This window comes from Rhamphochromis longiceps, linkage group LG7, assembly GCF_057381845.1.
Source record: "Rhamphochromis longiceps isolate RC_006_pf linkage group LG7, R_longiceps_female_GT1.1, whole genome shotgun sequence".
NCBI lineage: Eukaryota > Metazoa > Chordata > Actinopteri > Cichliformes > Cichlidae > Rhamphochromis > Rhamphochromis longiceps.
In genome coordinates, this window is record NC_140563.1 from 63,028,867 (window position 1) to 63,053,289 (window position 24,423).

The 24,423-nt window shown below is 39.8% G+C and overlaps 1 protein-coding gene across 1 annotated transcript in view; it reads right to left on the minus strand.

Moving 5' to 3' along the window:
• The window catches only part of mctp1b (multiple C2 domains, transmembrane 1b), a 42,859-nt gene extending 20,291 nt beyond the window's left edge, over nucleotides 1-22,568 (minus strand). The window contains exons 1-5 of the mRNA XM_085414763.1: nucleotides 21,915-22,568; nucleotides 6,262-6,376; nucleotides 6,026-6,168; nucleotides 5,843-5,922; nucleotides 3,902-4,025 (exon numbers count right to left, since the gene is read on the minus strand). Coding sequence (XP_085270889.1) covers nucleotides 3,902-4,025; nucleotides 5,843-5,922; nucleotides 6,026-6,168; nucleotides 6,262-6,376; nucleotides 21,915-22,409 — 957 coding nt within the window. The 5' untranslated portion in view covers nucleotides 22,410-22,568. The remainder of the gene's footprint in view (nucleotides 1-3,901; nucleotides 4,026-5,842; nucleotides 5,923-6,025; nucleotides 6,169-6,261; nucleotides 6,377-21,914) is intronic.
• Between the last annotated feature and the right edge of the window lie 1,855 nt (nucleotides 22,569-24,423).

Below are 24,423 nucleotides of genomic sequence, written 5' to 3' on the forward strand. Positions count from 1 at the left end.
GTCATGGGTGGGTATTCCAGCATGACAATGATCCAAAACACATGGGCAAGCCAACATGGATTGGCTCAAGAAGAAGCATATTAAGGTCTTGGAGTGGCCTAGTCAGTCTCCAGGCCTTAATCCCATAGAAAATCTGTGGAGAGAGCTGAAGGTTTGAGTTGCCAAACATCAGCCATGAAACATTAATGACTTGGAGAGGATCTGCAAAGAGGAATGGGACAAAATGTGTGCAAAACTTGACCTACAAGATATGTCTGACATCTGTGATTGCCATCAAAGGTTTTGCCACCAAGTACTAAAGCTTTAAAGCAGAAATTTGCAAAGGGATCAAATACTTATTTCCTTCATGAAAATGCTAATTAATTTATAACTTTTTTGAAATGCATTTTTCTGGATTTTTTTTAATATATATTGTTTTGTCTCTCACTGTTCAAATAAACCTACCATTCAAAGGTATGGCTATTTGAGGTTTTAATCTTTTTTTCCTGACTGTATGTAGAAAGTGTCTGCAGTCCAAAAAAAGTAGTGGAGCAGCATGTAGCTAAGGAGATCATTATCGCCCTCAGGGATTGGTAGGCTCTAAAATCAGAGCACTGTAAATATTGAGTGATTATGTGGAAATAAATCACAGAACTCCATATGACTAGAAAAAACACAAAAAATTGTGTTTCAGTGGTGTTTCATTCATTTGGAGAGTTTTTGTCTTTCAGTGGAGTTTTTGGTGTCTCATCGAAACAACAACTGTGACAGTATTTATATGTCAGAAAATCAAGCCTACTTTGATGAGGCTCCACATATTTGCCTTACTATAGTCAGTTTTCTGATTATTGCGAGAGCCAATCAGCCTGCAAAGACTCATCCATAAAGTCGGATTAGGAACTAAGATATTTGTTCTCTATAATCCCAAGTGAAACAACCATATGTTTGTGGTGTTAAAAATGTTGAAATTTAACAGCCAGCAGATATATCAGAAAAGATGCTACCCATTTGCAATTTGAGATTAAAAGTTTGCTTCAAAATAACGTTTATGTAAAGACCCAGGAAGAATTTCATCTTAGCCTTTTGATCACTGCTGCAGGAAAATATAGTAACAGTGTTTATAATTCATGCTGATTTTATTTTATTCATAAGGGGTGCTGAGAAAACATGAAGCCAAAAGATGAAGATAAAAAAATTGAGAAAATGCTTTGAGAAACCTGAAAGTAAACATCGAAAGCTACAAAGACAAACTGACTGCACAAAAGTTATTACTAGCCTATACAAGTCTGACAGATGACTCTACTGCATTGTGCTCTCTATCGTGACTCAAAGCAGCTACTCAACTAGAGGTGACCTAGGAAAGGGTCAATCAAGGTGAAACTATGGAAAAGCACTAAGAGCCTGATCACCACTACACTTACTTTATGCACATAATGTTTTAGTCCATACTTCTTAACCTCCATCTGCAGCAGGAAACATAGAGACCCATCTTTACTGAAGGACAACAAAACTAAAATCAACTTCAAAGTTGATTTTTTTCCTATACATGTGCAAACCTGGAAAGTAACTAAATGTTTTGGGTTTATTAATAATAACATAATTATTAGTAAGCTACTGTATGCCAATTTTTCAATTCAATTTTATTTATACAATGCAAAATCACAATAACAGTCGCCTAAAGGTGCTTATATTGTAAGGTAGACCCTACAACAACATACAGAGAAAAACCCAACAATCATATGGCCTCCTATGAGCAAGCACTTTGGCGACAGTGGGAAGGAAGAACTCCCTTTTAACAGGAAGAGATCTCCAGCAGAACCAGGCTCAGTGAGGGGCGACCATTTGCCGCAAACAGTTGGGGTGAGAGAAGGAAGACAGGACAAAAGACTTGCTGTGAAAGAAAGCGTTACTCTGAGACAGCATATTTCTAATTTTAGAGATTGTGCAAATGGCAGAAAGCAGTTCTACATATTTGTTTAATATGTGCATTGAAGGACATATTCTGGTCAATAATAACTTCAAGGTTCCTCACAGCGTTACTGGAGGTCAAGGTGATGCCAACCAGAGTAAGAATCTGGTTAGATACCATATTTCTAAGATTTTCAGAGCCGAGTACAATGACCTCAGTTTTATCTGAATTTAGAAGCAGGAAATTAGACCTCTAATTTTCTACTTCAATCTTGCTTCCAGGTCTTTATGTCTTTAAGACATTCCTGCAGTTTCAAATTGGTGTGCGTTATCTGGCTTCATAGATAGATAAAGTTGGGTGTCATTGCATAGCAATGAAAATGTATGCTATGCCTTCTGATTATACTGCCTAAGGGAAGCATGTAAAATGTAAACAGAACTGGTCCTAACATGGAACCCTGTGGAACTCCATAACCTTAGTGTGTGAAGTGGACTCACCAAGGAGATGAACAAATTGGAGTCTATTAGACAGATATGATACAAACCACTGCAGGGCTAATAAAATAATAAAATATTATGGCCAACTGTATAGAACACTAAGGTCTAGCAGGACAAGCACAGAGATGAGTTCACTGTCAGACGCCATAAGAAGATCATTTATAACCTTCACTAAAGCTGTTTCTGTGCTGTGATGAGCTCTGAAAACTGACTGATACTCTTCAAATAAGCCATTCCTCTGCAGATGATCTGATAACTGTTTTACAACTACTCTTTCAAGAATTTTTGAAATGAAAGGAAGGTTGGAGATGAAGGCTGGCCTATAATAAGCTAAGACTGCTGGGTCTAGAGATGGCTTTTAAAGTAAAGGTTTAACAACTGCCAGCTTGAAGGCCTGTGGTACATAGCCAATTATTAGAGATAAGTTGATCATATTTAAGATTGAAGCATTAATTAACTGTGGGACTTCTTTGAACAGTCTTGTAGGAATGGGGTCTAAAAGACACTTAGATGGTTTGGAGGAAGTAATTACTTAAGTTAAATGAGAAAGACCAAATGGAGAAAAAGACTAAATAAATATCAGTGGTACTTAAAGTAGCTCTAGATAATGTTACATCTGTGAGGTGATTACAGACAGTTACTGTTGGTGGGATAAGTAGTTGGATGCATAGTTGGAAATTCCATGCATAGGAAGCAGCATATGCTACGCTCTGAAAGTTGGTCTTTTGCATAAGAAGTTTTCCTCTGTGCAAGATGCAGCAACAGCCGAAGAGCATCTGCACATGCCACAGAATGGTATGTTTACTAAAAATTTACTAAAACTAACTTTAAAAAATAAACTAAGAATGCAAAATCAACAATACAAGTAAAATAAAATCAGGGTTGCAGGCAAGTGATACAATTTGATATCATAATGGGAAAATGGAATAACTGAAAAACAAGAAATACAAGGATGTTACTTTAGGCCATTCATAAGCCAAAGATATTAGAAGAATATTAGTTAAATTGATCTTCATATAACATCATGATTAGATGCAGCTTTATATAAAAAAAATTGCTCTACCTCAACAATTCAGCTTATCCATCAGTGCAAGAAAGAAGGAGAAACAGTGGAATGTTTTTCTACATAAAACACTTTTCATTTAATACTTTTTCACACTAACAGACTTCCTCTAACAGAACATTTTCTGTGTGTGTGTGTGTGTGTGTGTGTGTGTGTGTGTGTGTGTGTGTGTGTGTGTGTGTGTGTGTGTGTGTGTGTGTGTGTGTGTGTGTGTGTGTCTGTGTGCACGCGGGAGTGTTTAAGCTCTTTACCATGTCAACCAAATTTCACAGCTGACATGTAAAAATGATTTCCTTTCAACCTGCCCCTAAGTTCTGACTGCATTAACTCATGTCAGTGTATCAGTTGTGGTGTTTTTGACATTTATTTAACTAAAGCAGGTCAAATTAAAATAAGATTTAAAAAAAAAGATCAAGTGAGAGAAATATCAGCTGACATAATCTTCATACATACTGTTGAGTCTCGGCGTTCCTCGATGGGACTGTCTTTAGGTGTCAGGTTGACGGCCAGCTCCAGAGTACCGAGGTCCTGATCAGGATACTGAGGGTCCTTCAGCACTAAAGTCACAGGTATCGTCCTGGAACACACAGTCATGAATATGTGCAGGTGTGTTTTCTGCTCTGCTTTCTGGCATGCTTTTTTTTTATAAGGCCAGTGTCACTACACGATGATTAGGTTCAGTAATTAGGTGCAACCTAATTCATTCGGTATTAAACGTACCTGTCTATGTAACTACAAATCATACCTATCAAATAGACTCCAAATTGTTCATGTAAATGGAGAGTCCTCTTCACACACACCAAGGTTAATTATGGAGTTCCACAGGGTTCAGTGCTAGGACCAATTCTGTTTACATTATACATGCTTCACTTGCGCAGCATCATCAGAAGGCATACTTTTTCATTGCTATGCAGATGACACCCCTTATCTTTCCATTAAGGCCAGATAACACACACCGGTTAGTTAAACTGTTTGAATGGCGTAAAGACATAAAGACCTGGATGACCTCTAATTTCCTGTTTATAAATTCAGGGGGAAAAAAGACACATAAATGTTTTAGATCGTCAAACAAATTAAAATATTAGACAAAGATAACACAAGCAAACACAAAATGCAGTTTGTAAATCAAGGTGTTTATTATTAAGAGGGAAAAAAAACAATCCTACATGCCCCTTCATGAAAAAGTCATTGCCCCTTCCTATTATAACATAAATTAACTGTGATGTATCACATCTTTTGGAAAGTTCAGCTCGAATAGGACCTGCCTGACAAAGCCTAAAAAAAGATCTTCAAAAGCCTTGATCCCCAAGACCTTTGTACAAATACTCTGTGGACTGACGAGATAAAAGCTGAACTTTTTGGAAGGTGTGTGTCCCATTACATCTATTGTAAAAAGTAACAGCATTTCAGAAAAGGAACATCGTACCAACAGTAAAATATGGTGGTGGTAGTGTGATGGTCTGGGGCCGCTTTCCTGCCTCAGAACCTGGAAGACTTGCATGGTACATGATAAATGGAACCACGAAGTCTGCTGTCTACCAAAACATCCTGAAGAAAAATATCCACATGGGCTCAAATTGTTGTCACCAAAATATGTAGTTTTTTGCTTTGTATCTGTAACCAGACCTTGAAAAAAATGTGTAACTTCTGTAAATATTTTTTACAAACAGACAAAAAAAATGTTATCTATGAATGCACAAACATAACATTTTCAGATATTTTGGTTTACAAGGTTATATAACTCAGTTCACAACTGATTTACAAGTACAAAATATTTATGACCACAGTTTGAACCCGGCCATCTGTTTGTGACCTCAAGCTGAAGCACACTTGGGTTCTGCAGAAGGACAATGATCTAAAACAGACCAGCAAGTCCACGTCTGAATCGCTTAAGAAAAACAAAATGAAGATTTTTGGGTGGCCTAATCAAAGTACTGACCTGAATCCAGTTGAGATGCTGTAGCATGACCTTAAAAAGGCGGTTCATGCTTGAAAACCCTGTGGCTGAATCACAACAACTCTGCACAACCAGTTATTAGGTTTAGGGGTTAATCACTTTTTCACTCTGGGCCATGTACGTTTGTACTTTTTTCCACCTTAATATTAAGCACCTCCATTTAGAAACTGCATTTTTTGTTTACTTCTGCTATCTTTGTCTAATATTTCTTCAATGATCTGAAACATTTAAGTGTGGAAAACATACAAAAAAAGGAAATCAGGAAGGGAGAAAACATTTTTTCACACCAATAAAAACATACATACAACAACATTTTATCTGTGTTTATTCTGTGTCTTTTTTCATTTCGTGAAACATGCAAAGAATTATTAAAATATTTCTTTATTATTTTGTTCTTGTTTTTCAGAACACAATGTTGGCACTAATATCTGACATACCTCTGCTGCTCTAGAGACTCCAGGTAAAGAAAAGCAGAACCCATGAAGTCATCCTGAAGGCCGAAGTCATAGTCAAACACCTGCAGAAGAGAAATAAACAATCTCCACTGACCAATGTTCATTAAGAATTTATATGGAAAAGCTGTGTATGTGTGTGTGTGTGTGTTAGTTCTAAGTCTTTACCTTGACATACAGAGGTTCATTCAGACTGTCAATGATTAAGGTCGTCTTCTCATCCCACACTGGGTTGAGGTTTTTATGGATGATTTTGCTCCTAAAAACCTCTTTGCCAGCAAGCTTGAACTTGACATATGGATCACTTGTTCCTACATCGACGAATAAAAATAGACAAATAAAGCTATCACACATGCATAAAAGCAAGAGCTGAAAAATGCAATTAACTACAGATGTCACTGCACCTCCTCTGTCTCGGACAGCCAGGTTGTGTCCTCTTTTCAGCTCGATCTCCAGCTTGTACATCCCCGACCGAGCTTGGTCAGAAGAAAACCCCGAAGGACATGAAGTACCCATTCCCTGTTAGCACAAATGAATGCATTAAATACATGCAATAAACTGCTTCTCTACAAAAGCCCTCTCAGCCACATCCTGACTTTAAACTCACCAACATTTTTTATGAGAAGTCTCTTCCAGCCTGTCACTGAAGTGTAGTTTCACTAACTCATGGTAGCTATCTACATCTAAGCTTACACACTTCCTCTGACCAAAGTGTCTAATTCAGCTTGGTATCTTGTCCCAGGGGTGATTACTAACAGGAAATTACATGAAAGAACCTTCCTCCTATCTGATCACAGTGCTGAGGTGCAAATTTTTTTCCATTTCCTAAAACTTTCATTGCGGTTGCAATATGATCACCTCTGTGGCAATGCAGAAACAGAATATAAGTAACAGCATGGGCACGAGTGGCCTAACGCTGCTTTAATACCTGTTATACAGTTTCTGCGAGACAGGACCGTTTAACTTCATTGAACATTTCTACACATATTGAAAGTGGAACTGTCACAGACATCTGCACTCTGCCACGCCAAAATCAACTATACATGGATATTTACAAAGACCACAGATGGAGCTCAGTCCATGGGTCAGTGGGACATGTTTCAGAGTCTGTGATCAGGGAGATTAATATAAGAACGACACAACTAGAGACAATAAATGACTATAAAAACTTACATACAAAGAGACACTAAATGACAGATATATAAACCTCATTTGTGGTCCCTGCATTGGCTGTGTGTCGTGACATGCTGCAGTTTTGTTATGGTATCACTATGCATCACTAAAACAAAACCCTTCCTTAATGCTGGTAAAGCCATTGAAAAGATCAAAACAGGAAGTAAAAGATTAAAGAGTTTCTCAGCATCAGAAAGCCTCATCTTTCCAGCTCCTGCACTGATAAATGATTAAAATGATGCTAAAGACTGACCCAGTCTCATGTTTGTGTCTTCCACCAGTTTGCATCTGCCTGCAACGATTCGCTTATTGAGTTCAGTCACTAATCCACAACTGAAAGGCACAAAACAACTACAGAGACACACAATACAACCATGGGTTCACCACTGTCAGTAAAACTTTACGCATTAGATAATGTAATGTAATGTGCAGTGAGTCATTTAATTCTTAGGTGTTCTTAAAACACCATACAGGTGGTATAACTCATCTTATTTTTAATTGCTGGAATTATTTCCATGCAATATTAAAGCTAAGACACTTCATTGAAAACATGTATGTAAGCAATCACTGACAATGAAACATCAATCTGCATCCATCACTGCAAATGTAACACAACTACTCTGCTGGGAGAGCAGCATCCTGTCAACACAAGCACTTCCACTCAGAGAGATGCTCTGATCAATATTTCTACAATATGATATTATATATGAGCTCCTTACAGTGGACTCACTGGAAAACAAACTGAGCATGTGTACTGTACTGTACACATATTCACAGACTACTTACAATAAATTTTTGCATTGCAATATATTGAATAATGTAGTGACAGCTGAAACTAATTTTGATTTTTGAGTAACTTCTTGATTTGTCTTCATTAATGGTTCAGTTTGACAACACTGTGAAAAACACTGTAAAATACCAAAATATCTACATTTATGATATAAAATGGAAAAAAAACTGCACACTGCAGAAAGAAAATTGGCTACAGACAAGTTTGTGATCTAAGTTTTCTAATTGTCTGTTTTATTTAATTCAGTAAACAGGTGCTAGATTTCTTTTTTTTTAAATATCCTGTCAAGTCTGGCAGCTTTTGTAATCAGAATTGTGATCTGAATGTATTGTGGTACCAAACAAATGTTGCTTTTGCAAGAACAGCTATATAGAATCTCTATAGCCTCCTCTTTCTTTTGTGAATCTTCAATATTTATTTATTTCTATTTGTGTTACTTCAGTTATCACATTTATAGGCAAGAGAGCAAAAAGAGGAGGTGGTGGTGCGGTAGAGGAGAGATACGGGGAGATAGAAACAAATAGAAATGCACAATGTATCGCCAACTCCAGTACCTGTTAGAGACAAAACCACCCCTCTAATACGAGTTGAAAACAGGGTCCCAGGGTCCCAGACCACCCGGCAGAGCCCTCCCCCCCGATAAGGGAGATGTCCAGGCCACAGAGGGCCACCATGGGAGCAGCCCAGCGGCCACAAGAGAACATCAAGCCAACACCTTATTGTTCTACACTTTGGGACCAGAAAGAAGAGGAAGAAACTGAAAATCACTATGCAAAGAGAGTGAGTCATCAAAAAAACCTGAACCAGCAGAGCGCTGCAACTCAGCGCTGTACAGGGATGCTAGGTTGAGCTGTGGTTCACCAATCAGCTCGTTTGACCACTTAATTTGATTGAGTGAGTTTCTGTTCTTTAAAGATAAATCTCTAACACAGAGCAAAGGGATAAAATAAATTCAGTAAAAGTACAATAAAATCAAACCATCAGTTTTTTTTATTAGTTTGGCTAGTCGAAGTCTTGTCAAACATAATTATGAAGTAGCACACAGCTTCAGAGTTTCAAAGCTGTAAGATACAGCTTTGAATTTTGCAGCAAACTGTGAATAGAAAGAATTTTGTCAAATAAGTCAGAGATTTTGTGACTATAGTTTGAAATTAGGATTTTGTGGTTAGAGTTTTTTGGGGGTTTTTTAATGGTGGAAGGTTTCACATATTGTGTTTTAGCGAGGGTGAAATAAGGTGACTGAGTTAAGACCTTAAGTCAAGACTATGTAAATATACATTTACAAAAAAAACTGTGGTAAAAGTGTGATTTTATATTGATGCAGTGATGTAACAACATAAATTATAAACCACTTTTAAAGCTTTACAGCATCAAGTCTTACAGCTTTCCTGCCCAGCTATAAATCCGGTAGACACATTATGAATTACAGGCTTGCTTTCTGAGGGTGAAACTTCTGAAGTGTGCCAAGTTCTGCTCTGGCAAGCTGTGGAAATTCCACTGGCGGAAACAGAAAACATGATAATAAAGTGAGTGAGACTATCCTGTGTAACATGAGGAGGCTGAGTGTGTCAAGCTGTCTGTGTGGAGGCTGGATTGTTGGAGGAGGGCTGTTAAAGTCTTATGTAGCCTAGTCTCCACCCATAGCTGCATGTAACAAGTAGGGTAAGACATATGAAGAGATAAAATCCAACCAGCAGGCAACTCGTCTGAGTATAAAGTTTCCTGTGTCAATTTTACGTACTGTAAAATTACTGTGCCTGAGTCTTGAGCCACTCCTCATATCTTTACATGAGCTTTCTGAACGTCTTTCAAAGTCTTTCTTTAGACACTGGCTGCTCTTTCACTCGCTTTCAGTCCAGTTTCGCAGGACATCGCTTTTTCTTGTTGTTTGTCAAACCACTTAACTCTGACCTTCTAACTATTCCCAGATCAGTGTGGGTTCATTTTGTCAGAGAATCGACCAAAAGGCAGCGAACATCCAAAGAAGAAAACAAAGTCTATGTTACCTTATAAACTGTATGTGTTTTTCTATGTATATATTTTGAATAGCGAATGAAATGCAGACCTCCTTTTGCTCATTTGTCAGTGGTTGCGTTCATGATAAGGTTACATTGCATACTAAGCCTTTCTTGTCTGGATTTGGCTCCATGTTTCATGTCCTGTTTACATTAGGAATGAGTGCCTCTTTTTTAACTCATTATGAGAGCCCACTATTTGTGTGGGTTAACACAAGCATGTGCAGGTCATGTACAAAGGACAGTCTTGTGTAAAATGTAATCTACAGAGGTAGCTCTGGGTTATTATCACCTGGCTTTCTCTAAAATTACCTCACAATGCTGGAAGTGATTGACTGTGTGCCCCAAAATGAGTCACTGAGCACATAAACTCATCGGGAAAGTGTTTGGAGAGGTTAAATCCAAGGGCCGTTTTCCCACTGACTTCTGTAGGACCAGATGTCTGTTTACAGCCTAGAGGAATATACAGGAAGACAGTATGTCTTCCAGAATCCAGCTTTAATGCACTTCCACGTTGGCTTTGGGTTCAGATCCAGAAACTGAAATGTCCATTTTTTATTCTTTCTGTGATCCAGATCAAAGTACTGGATCACTGGTAATGTAGCCTTTTGCATGTTATTATCATCTTTTAAAACCTTGGGCATCAGAAGAGCTAATGACCTTTACACACCAAACACTTGAAACTCATGCAAATATTTTGTGTAATAAAATTTTTTCTCAGTTATTGTAGTTATTATAAAATGTAGCCATTTACACCGGCCATGAACTCTTGCAGAATTAATTTGCAGCATTTATTTTTTTGGAGTCATGCTTGATTTTTCAGATAAACAGATCTGACCAATCATACCGCTGCATTTGGCAACAAGCACACTCATAGCTCAAAGCCCACACCAGTACTGAATATGCAATGATATGGAAATCTTTTCGCAAGCCTCAACAGTTTCCCCTGTTTCAACTATTATGCTAAGCTAAGTGGATTCTAGCCTCAGCTACTTACTAAACACCCAGACAAACAAACAATAATTAAGTGTATTCCCAATGTCTGTTCCTTTGAGTTGTGAGAATTCATGCCAGTTTTACACTTGGTGGCATTGGTGATTGTACTTTTGCTTTTAAAGCGTGACTGGAGAAAATCTGTGGTATGAAGACTCTTAGAAAATGCACCAGTCACATCTCTTGTGTGAAGCTGTTTGTTATCTCTCATCTTGGCAGTCAACAGCAACCATCTATTGCGGTGTTACTTTGGCTTTCATTGCAACAGCTCACAGGTTTTACTGCTTCATTGTGACCCAGCATTAAAACGTCTTTGCACACCCTGCAGCCTATCACTTTGGCCGGTATGAAAGACGAAACAGATGAGTATGGAGGCCAAAAAGTGCACAAACCCAGTCCGAGGCTGAATCAGGATGTTTACATTATATGACTAACACGTTCTGCCAGAATTAACAAGCAGCTTAAGAAAGGCTTAAATGTCCTGTGGTACTAAATCAGGAAGCAAAGCGCCAAGCTGGGAACACCCCCAGCTACACCGATACATGCCTATTTTAGGACTGGACGTCCATGTTTAAACACTCACCTCTACATCACATCTACAGACAGATATCATATTTTTGTAATACAGTATTTTATCTAAAGTAATGCAGATGTTAGTGTAAAGTAAGCCTATCATGACAATTGCTATTATATTACTATATCACTACTGTTATACACTTATAAGCTCACTAATTAATTTTAATTTTATAATCAAGTATGAAGGTCTGTAGTAATGCATCTCTGATGACATGAGTATACTCACTTTAACTGAAAGTAGTAGAATGGCTACTTCTTGGTTTTAGGAGATTTCACCCCAAATTTAAACTAACTACCTCAGGAGGAACCTCGTGTAATATTTCTATTAGAATGAATTAACATCGCATAGATAACAATAACAGCACTGCTTGTCTTTGTTCTTAATAACACTTTGGTTCTGACCACATCCGTCATCATTTTCACTCTGAATGAATCTGAAAGTCTTTCAGTTACTGATTGTCAAGCAGACAAGAGTTTGATCTGTAATGTGTAAAAAAGAAGGTTTGTTCGACAAAACTCTGGATTGTCATCAGTAAAGTTATATGGTAACGACTGCCATATAGAACCCAACCACTATAGGCAATATTTTGACATTAATACAAATATCTGATCATTTAAAAATCTAAATTTTTTTCTTTCAGACACAAAAACCATAAACAAAGTTCCCTACCATTTGATGTGTGCAGTTATGTCCTTGTTTACGCTCTGTTTACCCAATTGTGCTCAGCTGGTTGTTGTGTTTGTAGCATTACAAACATATTGGCAACAGGGAGTGCCCTTTGGTGGACAAACTATGCAACGTCAAAGAAACACTCTTTAACATTGTTTCTTTACTTTTTCATTTTTATTTATCAACTGTTATGAATGTTAATACAGTCTGTCGGGCAAACAGCTATGATCAGCAATATCGTCCTACTAATAAACCTGTGAGGCGTCGTCAATGCACCCATTCACCTTCTTGCACTTATGCGAAGAAAATGGGAAAATACAGCAACATTTTCCAATTTCTCCCTGGAGGCCCCCAGGTCATTTTAACCCTTTAAAACTCAACCCATCAAAAAATAGCCAGAAAATTCGGATTTATTTTGGAGCTAAGATGTTTATTAACCCTTAAAACAAAATCCACATTTTTTTTTGCTATATCATGTTGTGTATGATCGGCAAAGACATGTCCGATCATAGTGTCCAAAGACATGCAGTTTGTGGGGATAGGTTAATTGATTAGTCTAAATTGCCCATAGGAGTGAATGTGAACGCGAATGGTTGTCTGTCTCTGTTTGTTAGCCCTGCGACAGACTGGGGACCTGTCCAGGGTGTACCCCGCCTCTCGCCCTATGACAGCTGGTCTAGGCTCCAGCACCCCCGGCGACCCTGAAAAGGATAAGCGGAAGCGAATGGATGGATGGATGGATTGGTTTTTGGCAAGTTTTTGTTAGCAACAATGGTAATTTTAGATTAAAAAAAGAAAGAGTTTTGTCCATAACATTTTGAAATGATGACAAGTATTGATCATGTTGAGGAGATAGAGGTCTCTGAAACTCATGTATCAAATATGAAACGAAGGGCGTTATAGGGTTAAAGCCAATAAGTTCTGGGTCTACCCTAGGGTGCCCTCCTAATTTTGTTTCCCCATAACAGTTTCATTGTTGCGCAGTTTTGTTTGTCAAAAGGCTAATTTAATTTTTTTTCTCTCTCTGCGGATTATATAAATAATTGAACAACTTATTACTGTTCAACTGTTTAATAACTGTAATGTGATTAATGAATTTTTTTTACTAATAATAACGTTTCACATCATAGAGTTACAGAAAAATATAATGGAATTACAGTATAACACTTCTTTGTAATGCCCCGGCACTGCTAATAATCTAATCTTTGTGTGTACTGTAAGTTTATAGGACACCTTTTAAATGGTGCTTACAGGTACCGTCACATGAAGCTGAAAATGAATCCAATAAAACAACAGAAAACTCAAGGTAGGAAATATCTTCAGCACTATATCTCCTTCATGTCCACAGCAGAGCCCTCCATAACATGTTGGCTTAACCTAATGTCCCCGATAACATAAATATCCCTGCTTATACAGACTGTGTGATCAATACAGTAACTAAAAGGCTGAGAACAAACCCGATTCAACAAAGAGAACACAGATGAGCTAAAGGAGTTCACTTTACACTTTTTTTTCACGGCGCCTACAAAGTAGCTGGACTGAGGAAACGTGTGAAAATGTGTGAGTTGTACTCTTTCATATTCAGTAAAGTTATAGCCGCGTTCAATATGTGAGCTCTAACATCATCGCGTGGTTGTCAACGCTGTGTGGTTAAAGTGACCAAGTAAATGGTTGCACCTGTGAGTGTGTGCACAGAAATGCATACAAACGCAGTTTCTCACGTACGCTCAGTAACCCCTAACACACACAGCAGATTTGTGAATTATGAGGCTGCTTCCTGGGTAGCAGAACCACCAAATGTTGTGCTATTTGCAGCAGTATAAATGCTGCAATAACCTGAATGCCCAGGAACACAGTCAAGCAAATCTAAACGCAAGAAAATGTGCAGCTAATCTCAAGTTTAAGAATGCTAGCCAGAATTCTTACTATTATTACTATCTCCTGTTTTTGAGAAATGACATATCTAGTGGAGCGTAAACCAGTTACCCACAAGATTAAAACCATCATCAAGCATCTCTCACACCAGGGCATAGACGCCGGACTTCTGGGATTGTCCTGTGTTGCCTCAGTGTTTATCCTTGGCCCTGACTGGGATCTGGGGAGTATGAGACCAGGACAAATGTTTGGTTGTATTTCTAGTCCCTTCATGTCTGCTTTAAGCGACTGCAGCTGTCAGGGAGCTCTCTTTAGGTGAGTGGTCTGTAACACTGGTCAGGTGGCTGGTATCGTTCCTATCGAGCTTCTCCAACAATTACTTAATACTAACTGCCTGGGTCTCTGCCTGAGTCACAGCTCATCTCATCATATTATTCAGAACCAGTTTCTTTCTCCTTATTTGTTTCATTTTTCAAAGTCAATTGCCCCAAATAGTCAATAATTGACATAATGAATGCTAGTCAGAATTATTACTAATATTAATATTCCCACAAAAACACAGAAAAAAACACAATCACAGAGCTGAAAGAAAGGTGGATAAAAACAAGTGATGGTATTAATGCTGGAATCCACTAGTGATGGGTCGTTCGTGAACGAAATGGCTCTTAGAGCCGGGTCTTTGATGTGAACGACCCGAGCCGGCTCCTTATCGCGAGTCGTCACGTGGGTTTTTGCTTTCTTTCTCTCAGCCTCTCTCTCGCACTTTTTTCCGCTTCACTCTGCACGGAGCCTTGTGCTTTACGCTGGGAAGAGGGGGGAGGGGCGGTAGTTACACTCAGTAGCACAGGAACAGAGCCAGAGGGAGAGAGAGAGAAAGAGCCAGGGACAACAACGTCACATTAGAAAGGTATAGTAATCATCCACAACTATTTTTAGTTGCGGATGATAAAGGATTCTGAAAGTTTATTCATGCAGGCCCATTTGACAGAGAATGTGCATCTTCTTTTTGTTTTCATATTTTAATTTATGTTTAATTGTGTTGTGGTTTGCAGTGTTTTGTGTTGTTTCACTTTAAATTTGTAAAAGGAAAAAGCTGAAAAATTAAATAGTTAAAAGTTGAAATGTGAATAGTTGATTTTTGTATTATATGATTTATTTATTAAATTTTATGTGGAGTGAATAAATAAAAGTATATTTACGGTGGCCCCTACAGACAAAGCACATACAAACTTCAAATCACGTACAAACTCTGAAGCACATAAAAACTCAAAACACGTACAAAAGACAACAGAAGTGCTCCAGGATGCTGGGCGCAGTGTTGAGCCTTTGTTATCTTGTGGCTACACAAGCCAGCAAGTACCAACGACCGGATTTGGTGTGTGGTAGTAACAGGTAAATGAACTTTTTTTTAAATTATTTGAATATATATGAGTGCCTGTGTATAAATATACAAACAATACACACATGCTTTCAATTGTGTAATTTAAGTGATCTAGTAGCTCTGCTTTGGAAGTTCAGTTCATGCTAGAAATGTGTTTTGGAGTTTGTACGTGTTTTGTCTCTAGGGGCCACCGCACATATATAAATAAAACCAACTTTTTTTTTACGTTAGTAATTCCTTTTGTGCATAATTTTATATTATTGTTAATAATAAATTAATTAAAGCAAAAAAACAACCCGAAGAGCTGGTTCGGAGCCGAAAGAGCCGGCTCTTTTTAGTGAGCCGAACCGAAAGAGCCGGATCTCTAAAAAGAGCCGGAAATCCCATCACTAGAATCCACAATGGCGCACATACTGAAGCACATATTCAAACAGCTCACCGACAGCAGCCGTCCACATGAGGAGATGAGGGGGAAAAAGTCATCCCTAGAGGCACAGCGGAGTAACCCCAGGATCGCTAGACGGGATTCTGCCACTGAGGCCTCACAAAGAAAGCGATCCAGGGTCGAGCAGTCACGGGAAGATTATACAGGAAAGGAGGTAAAAGGTGGAGTGAGGGGAGGGCAACTCTGACAGAGAAGCTCCAAAGGCCGGGACTCTGAGGATACTTCTGAAGCAATTCTACCCTGGCAGATGCACAAACTTCAAAAACCAAAAATGTTTCTCCCATGAAAAGTGTGGCAGCTGAAAAGGAGCAAGTGCAGTAGAGGAGGTGAGGAGGCTGAATGAAAGAAGCAGCAGTGCATGAGTGGGAGGGAGCAAGGTGAAGAATCATCCTGGTTGGCTTGCCTGTAATCCTTCCCTGGTGGATAAGCCTGACTGATGGCTGTACTAAGAGGTACACTAAGGGAAAACACCACAAGAGGTGTCTTAAGGTCACAGACCAAATTAAGGCCACAAAGCACAGCTCTAAACTAATATACGTAAGACTAAAAAGTCTCACAGCCAAGCACTCAAACATTATTCAGAGATAAAACTACACAAATAGGCTGGTAATAATATTGAATGTCAATTCCAATAGTGCTGGATTTAAAAAGACAAGGCCAAAAATTAAGCCTTAAAACTTTAGTGAAAGCACCAGCATTTACCCTGAAATCATGGTGGAGACATGCTCATGTAAAAACATGCACGTTGAATACTTTGAACCGAATACTGACAAAATACCAGTCTGTAGCCTGCAAACACACAGCTGCAACAGGTTAAATATATCCTACATTTATGAACTCTGCTAACAGATGCTGTTATGTCTTATTTAATTCAATTCAATTTTATTTATACAGCGTGAAATCACAACAACAGTCGCCTTAAGACGCTTTATATTGTAAGATTACCCTACAATAAAACATACAGAGAGAAACCCAACAATCATATGACCCCCTATGAGCAAGCACTTTGGCAACAGTAGGAAGGAAAAACTCCCTTTTAACAGGAAGAAACCTCTGACAGAACCAGGCTCTCGGAGGGGCGGGGCCATCTGCCACAACCAGCTGGAGTGAGAGAAGGAAGACAGGAAAAAAAAACATGCTGTGGAACAGAGACAGAGGTTAATAACAGATAAGATTAATAAAGTATGATTCAATTCTAATCATACTTGTTATTAATGAAAGGTTTTCAACTAGAAACAATTCCTCAGTGAGAGAGATATCCTGCAGTATTCACCCTTTAATCAAATCGACCAACCTTAATCTAAAGTGACATTATGATCTTTTTTTAGCTTGAGCCAGGGCAGATATAAATGATACATATATCGTAGCACAGTAGCAACTGAACAAATACCCTGAAGTCCCTCTGCTAACAGTGTGACAAGAATGAGTATCACATTAGCTGATAGAGAGCCAGTCCGGTTTCACTCTTGTCCTCTCATGCTTCAGTTCACTTGCACACACAGGAGAGTCAACATAAGCTAGTCTTGTTCTGAGAAGCTGGTACATTTACTGAGGGGATTGGTTTCCCTTAGTCGGCTGCTCTTTGTACCTTACAACAACATAACGCACCTTAATGCAAGTGTTGTTGCTCAAACAGCTCAAACTCAGTAAGTGGCACTTCTGTTGCCCACAGGATCACACTATTCACATGTATCCACAAAAGGAATCCACAGTGCTCCAAAAACAAAACTCTGTGTGAACGGAGCAGGACAGACACCCAGCAACAACCCTCGCACGTGGACCTCATCTCGCCTTTATAATGTCGGAGGGCTTTTTGTTGAGTGACCCCAGGTGGAGAAAAGGAGTGGCAGCAGGGTCCTCGAGAGAGCAGCACCACACACACATACACCCACACAGCTCCACAAAATCTAACCAGGCCCCCTTTTTTTAATTCTTGCACTGTAGTAATGGAGATTTGCATAATTCAGATTTTAAAATAAGCAATTATTAATCTTGTACTCTTCTTCTTCTTCCTAGCGGTTTATATCACACGACGCAGGGTCCGCTATCTTGCATGCCTTCCTCCACTTCTTCCTATCGAGGGCGTCTTCTGGTGTAACATTCACAGCCTTCATATCATCCTTGATTCGGTCCATCCAGCGCTTTATTAATTATTAATCTTGTACTAATAGTGAGCTTCATTTGAAGTAAGAATTTCTGAGTTCCTAGTAAGGAACCCTCCTGTTTTAGCTCCTTGCCCTTTAAGAACACCTTTCTCATGAGAAAAATTTCTCCCCCTTGCAAACAGAAGGTGGTAGAGCTTGTGTGTGTGATATTCATCCACTAATCATGAGATTAGAAAAAATACAGTTTGAAACCTGAGCTTTTGGCTCACAAGGATTAACTGTGCATGCTCTGACCTTTGACCAATGAGCATCTGTCCGTGGAACAGTGTATATATAAAGGGAAGGAAAACCATTAGCATCTGATTTACCAATAATCTTTTCTTATCTGCAATGACTATATTAATTTCAACATACATGGATAAGTAAATGAGACTTTGGAGTCTATCTTGCACAAGGAACCACACAGACCACAGTAGGCAGGGTAATATGATCCAAATGGTAAACTAAGATTTACAAATGTTAAAATGATTTGTGTGTGACTTTGGAGGACACACAAATGTGTTTATTGGGGTTCATTGAGTTACTGATTTAGTCCACTTAGACATGTTACTATTGACTAGCTACCAGGCCGCCAGGCGCACCTCTCTCTAGCCAATCCATTCTCACTCCCAAGTCATCACATACAACAATAGCAATAATATTATTTGTATGCACTTTTTAAAAATACACAGTTACAAAGTGCTTCACTGTTGAATCACACATTCAAACATAAAAACACAGAGTCAAACACATGCCCTTATATTCATTACAGCAGACACACATTACCAGAACAATTATAGACAGAAATTTTGCAATGCTTCTGACATGAAAGAAACAAACTGGGTGAGCTTTGAAATGTGAAATTCAAAATGAAATGTTTTCTCAAAAATAACAGCAGCGTTCTTAGCAGATGTTAGTGTGATAGTGTCAGTTCATTTAAAAGTGTGATGTGACCACAGTGACGTCCCAATTTAAAGCATTTCACTTGCTAGGCCCACGTCCTCATTTGAGGTTTGATAGCGTTTTAGTAGATAAAGGTGAATGACTTGGACATGAATTGAGCTGCGGTTTAGGGAAGGCCTCAAAGGGGACTGGGTGGGCCCTGTCCGGCTAGAGAAGTGAAGAAGTTAAAGAAGTAAAACGGGGAGGGAGGGACGGTGGGGCACGTAAACGAGAACAAACAGCTTGTAGAACTGGGGGAACATATACAGATGAGAACCGGAAGGAGCGTGTTTGGAGGCGTGGCCCCGCTCCTGAATTTCAGATACTTTATCTCCAATTAGCTGACTGATTTGCCATCTTGGTTTTTGAAATCAGGTATGAGAAGCAAAAAGGTGACAGAAATATGAGAAGCAGGTCAGTCCTAAAGATGTTCTGCTTTATTTATATTTTTCACTTTATTAGGGACCAAAATGAAACTCAACATCATTTCCGTGTGTTTATAGAGCTCATAGAGGAGGGAAGACAGGGATCATTTTCCCAGAGAAGCCAAAGTTGTCTGGATCCCAGCAAGGATTTGAGAGAGATCTAAATGAGAGATGTGATATTACTTTTGTAAATTCAGTCTAAAGTGATGCCACTCACTTATGGCGTGCTGATGGGTGGGTATTTGTCAAGTGACCTAGAAATCTATTTCTCTCATAGGCCTTCAAAATACAAGAAGTCTACATGAAAACAGAGCCCCTTATTGGGAGTATTATCACAGTTTATGGGTTATGGCTATTATTTAATATTATTTTCAAATATTTTAACTTATTTATTACAATGTAAATAATTTTATTTTTTAAATCTGCACAACAAAAATGCACAACAGAAGACGAATAATGCTAACTTCCACAAGCGGAGACTAATATAAGCTAATTCTATTCTATTTAACTGTCTGTGGACAATGTATATTTACAGGTCTAACTATTTAATAAAAGCACAAAGGAGGTCCCACTTTATTCTAACTAAATGTTGCATCATGAGTCTTTTTTTTTTTAAAGTTATTTATGCATCAGTAGCCCATGCTGCATTTTATATACCTCCAATGTCAGTCAGCGAAGCGGCTGCGGCACACCTGCACCAGGGCAAACCTCCGCCTACCCCACTCCTGCTTTACAGGTGAAAATAGAGCAACAGGATCGCTGAGTCTTTGATTTTATTTATTTTCTGCTGTGTTTTACTTGCATCTATTTTAAAGAGTGAGTGTAAACACAAAAAAATATTTTATTTTATGTGCTGGAATGTGCAGAAAATAGGTTTAAATGTTAAACAAATTTCTCCCAGTCAGAGAATGTTGCATATAATTAATTTTTTTAAAAGATTAAAACTAATAAAACAAGTTTTAAAAAGAGACTTTTCCATTTGATTACATTTTGTATGATGGATTATGCAGAAAAAGTAGAATTGGGCTGAAAGATCTATCGCTTTATCACCTATTCAGGTTGTAAATCTAAGTAATTAATTACTTTTGACAATAAGTAATCAGTAAAGTAACGGGATTGTCATGGTCCGCGGCCCGGCGTCCGGGGTGCTGCTGGGATGTCCACGCCCACGAGCGTGGCTGCTAACCCCACACCTGCATCCCATCCCAGGCGATCATCAGGTGGACTATTTAATCCTGCCCTACCTGCTGCTCCACGCCAGTCCGTAGTCGCCTCTCAGCGATCACAACTCGGCGTGTTTTTGTTTACGAGCCACCTGCCTGTCCACCTGTCCGCCTGAGATTTGGTTCACCATCAGCTTCGCCGTCTTGACCCCTTTTGGAGCTCCACCCCCCTCTGGTTCACTCGGCCCGGCTATCACCGTGAGACGCACACTCCACCTTCCCTCGTATGCTGCCTTTTTTCCACACCCCAGTAATCTGTCTCTCTTTTTGTTTTACAGCCTCTCACAGCCCCGCTCTCGGCGTTCCCTGCGCGGTCCCTCGGTTTCTTCTGGTTCCATACGTTGTTTTTCAGGCTACCCTCACGGGACACCTTTAGTTGCAATAAAAATTACTTTCTTTATTCGCTCCTACCCTAGTGTGTGTGTTCTGCTACTGGGTCCTGCCTGCGCTCGGAACTTCGGTTCATGACAGGGATTGCTTTTGGGGGAAGTAATCAGTAATTAGTTACTGATTACTTTTTTCAAGTAACTTGACCAACATTGATTGCTACACTCATCTTTGTTCCTGTCTTTTCCCTCACCCTCAACCAACTAAATCTCCTGAGATCTCTTCCTGTTAAAGGGGAGTTCTTGTACCCTGTGATTGCTTGGTGCTTCTTCGTACTCTGATGGTTATAACCATCCACATCCACAACCATATAGTTTGATTAGGTGGGCCCCACCTGTGTCATCAGTGCTAAAAAATATATTGATTACCTCACTTTGCCCAACCTGGGGCACACAACAACAGCCTATCCTTAAATTACTGTGTTTGCCCATGTCTATCCCAGGTGGAAAACCCAAGTGGGTCCTACGTGTGTTTCCCATTTTGGACCAAGTTAAGTGTTTCCCATGTTTGACCCAGCTAGGACCTACTAAAAGTGCCCACTTGGGATTGCCCATATGGGTTTAATGTGAAAAACCCAAGTAGGCCCCATACAAAAAGCCCAGTTTGAGCCCATGCCCACATGGTACCCATCCAGCCCAAGCAAAAACCAGGTGGGGCCCATATACACACGTTGGCTGGGTAGGGCTCTCTCTGATAAGAATACCACACAATAATTAAATACTTTATACAATGACTACTCTTAACTACTTAAAACACAGTAATGTGATGTAAAATGGAGATCACGGAACAGTTTTTTATTTTGTCATTATCTGTTAACCTATCAGATTTTGACGCATATGCCATTTGACACTTATCGCGTTACAAATCTTGTCATGTACTTGCTTGTTTCCGCTCACACACTCAAAACTTGTGATAGTTAACCTGCCAGTATGAATGAGGGCTAATCTAATAGTTACAGAACTGGCTCTCTCAGACATATATTCATTTGAAAACCCAAATCATCGAGGCAGGAGCTCACCAGCTGATCCTCACTGCTCTCCAGATGTGTCTTCTCCGCTGCGGCAGCTGTTGCTGCGTCGCCCCCGCCATCGCCGTCCGGAGGCTCGGCCAGCCTCTCCAGGCACGCAGACCCCAGAGAGGAGCTCTTGTGGTGGGACTGCACCAGCTGAGACACCGTGGGTTTGTTTGGGCTGGTGGACTTGTGCTTGATCGAAAACTGCAGCTTGTCCCGGCCGACTGCTTTGCCGCAGAGCTGTGCCTCCTTAATGTCCACATCATCCGGAGAGGAGAAGAGCAGGTCGGGCTGCGAGGAGGAGATTACCCGGTCCAGGACGACATTTTCCTTCCGCTTCATCTTCTTGAACATCCACATGCCTCGCTCCTTCTTGTCTTCTGGCTCTCTGGCGCCCAGCTTGGGGCTGAGCAGCGGCTTGGCTTTGGCTTGAAGCTGTTTCCACATCGTGTTTTGTTGGGATGAACTGCTCTCATTCTCGTCCGCCTCGCTCCGCTCCATTCCCGCCTCTACTCGGAGCTCCGGCAGGCTGTCACATCGGTGGACAGGACCACTGAAATACCCCGTTTGTACTATTTCGCCGCATCAGACGGCTGCAAACGCGCCGAAACCTGTACCCAAAAGCACGGAAATACTTCCTCCAGCCAACAGGGCTGTGCGTAGCTCATCTGAAGACCTGAAACTAATGACGTAGTGCCCCTTACCCTGCACCATCAAACAGTCTACCAATAAGATCAGTTTACCATTAAACTTTAGATAATTTGTAGTACGAAAGTTTAACTGCACACCAGTCTTTCATTGACAAAGTATATAACTGTATATGAAAAATAAATGTTTAGACCTCATCAACAAAGAGATGAGCTACAATATTCTCACACGTAACCCTCAAAATATATAACCCCAGCAGAAATATATATTTTTATTTAGTCTCTTTGCTTTTTATACAGTGAAATTACATTATTTACTCTCCTGCACTGAAAAAAACCTTTGTACACAGTCTGGGAGTAACTTAAACTTTTTCTTTGAACATTATTTGCATTATTTTAAAAGAAATCAAATTATTAAAATTCATTTTACGGGACCTTAGAAACAGTGGGTCAGTGTAATAGTATAAATAATAACCAGCCTGGTTTACGACGCCTATTACTCTTTTTGGATAAGACGACGAGATCAGTGACTAACTTAAGCCTGAATCCAAATGGACAGGGTATTACTCAGTGGGTGTCCTCAGGATGAGCACCAGACACAAGCTGCTAAAGCAGCTGGATAAAAGGGACATTCGTCTTGTGCCAAAAGAAAGTTGGCAATGAAGCAACAAATGATGAAAAAGCATCCATGAACCCTGACTTTAGTGCATGTCGTTATGAAAGTTTAAATGGCAAAGAAACATCTTCAGGATCTAAATTTGTTTGATGGATTTCAATTTCAGTTCAATTCACTTCCTTTTATATATCACCAGATCACAAACAACAGTTACCTAAAGCCACTTAATACTGTAAGGAGACCCTACAATAATACAGAGAAACCCAAACAATCAAATGACCCTCAGACAAGCACTTTGGCAACAGTGGGAAAGGAAAACTCAATTTAAACTGGAACCAACCTCTGGCAGAACCAGGCTCAGGGAGGGGCAGCAATTTGTCAAAATAGGTTCCTATGTCGTCCAGTGGTGCACTAATCTTAGTCTCTCACTGAGCATGCTCCTGTGACTGGCCAGCACATCAGGAATTGGTTGTGAGGTATTGTCCAGCATTGTCCTTATCTTGGACAGCATTCACCTCCCCGATACCACCGTAAGGAAGTCCAGCTCCGTCCCCATAACATTACTGGCCTTGCAGGTCAGTTTATTGAATCTGTTGGCATCTGCGACCCTCAACCGGCTTCCCCAGCATGCAACAGCATGCAGGATGGCTCTGGCCACAACAGACTCATAGAAAATCCTGAACATTGTCTGACAGATGTTAAAAGACCTCAGCTGCTTCACAAAATAGAGAGGACTCTGGCCTTTCCTGCAGTGTCCAGGGTTTTTTAAATTCAGTCCAGGTTATTATCAGTGTGTACTCCGAGGTAGTTATAGTCCTCCACAATGCCCAAATCGACCACCTGGATTGAAACAGGGTGACAGGTTTCCTGGTCCTCCGAATGTCCACAATAGATTCCTTGGTCTTTGTCACGCTGCAGATGATTCTGCTCGCACCATGTAACAAAGCAGTAAACCACAGTCCAGTACTCTGTCTCATCACCGTCACCAATGCATCCAACCACTGTAGAGTCATCAGAAAACTTCTGAAGATTGAAGGGCTCTGTTCAGCGACTGTAGTCCTCGGTGTAGAGGGAGAATAATAAAGGGGAGAGGACAGTCCCTTGTGGTCGCCCAATGTTGCTGATCACCTTGTGAGACACACAATGCTGAAAGCGCACATGTTGTGATTTTCCTGTCAGGTAATCAACAATCCAGGACATGTGAGAGGCATGTACCTCCATCGCTTTCAGGCCTGATGGTACTGAATGCACT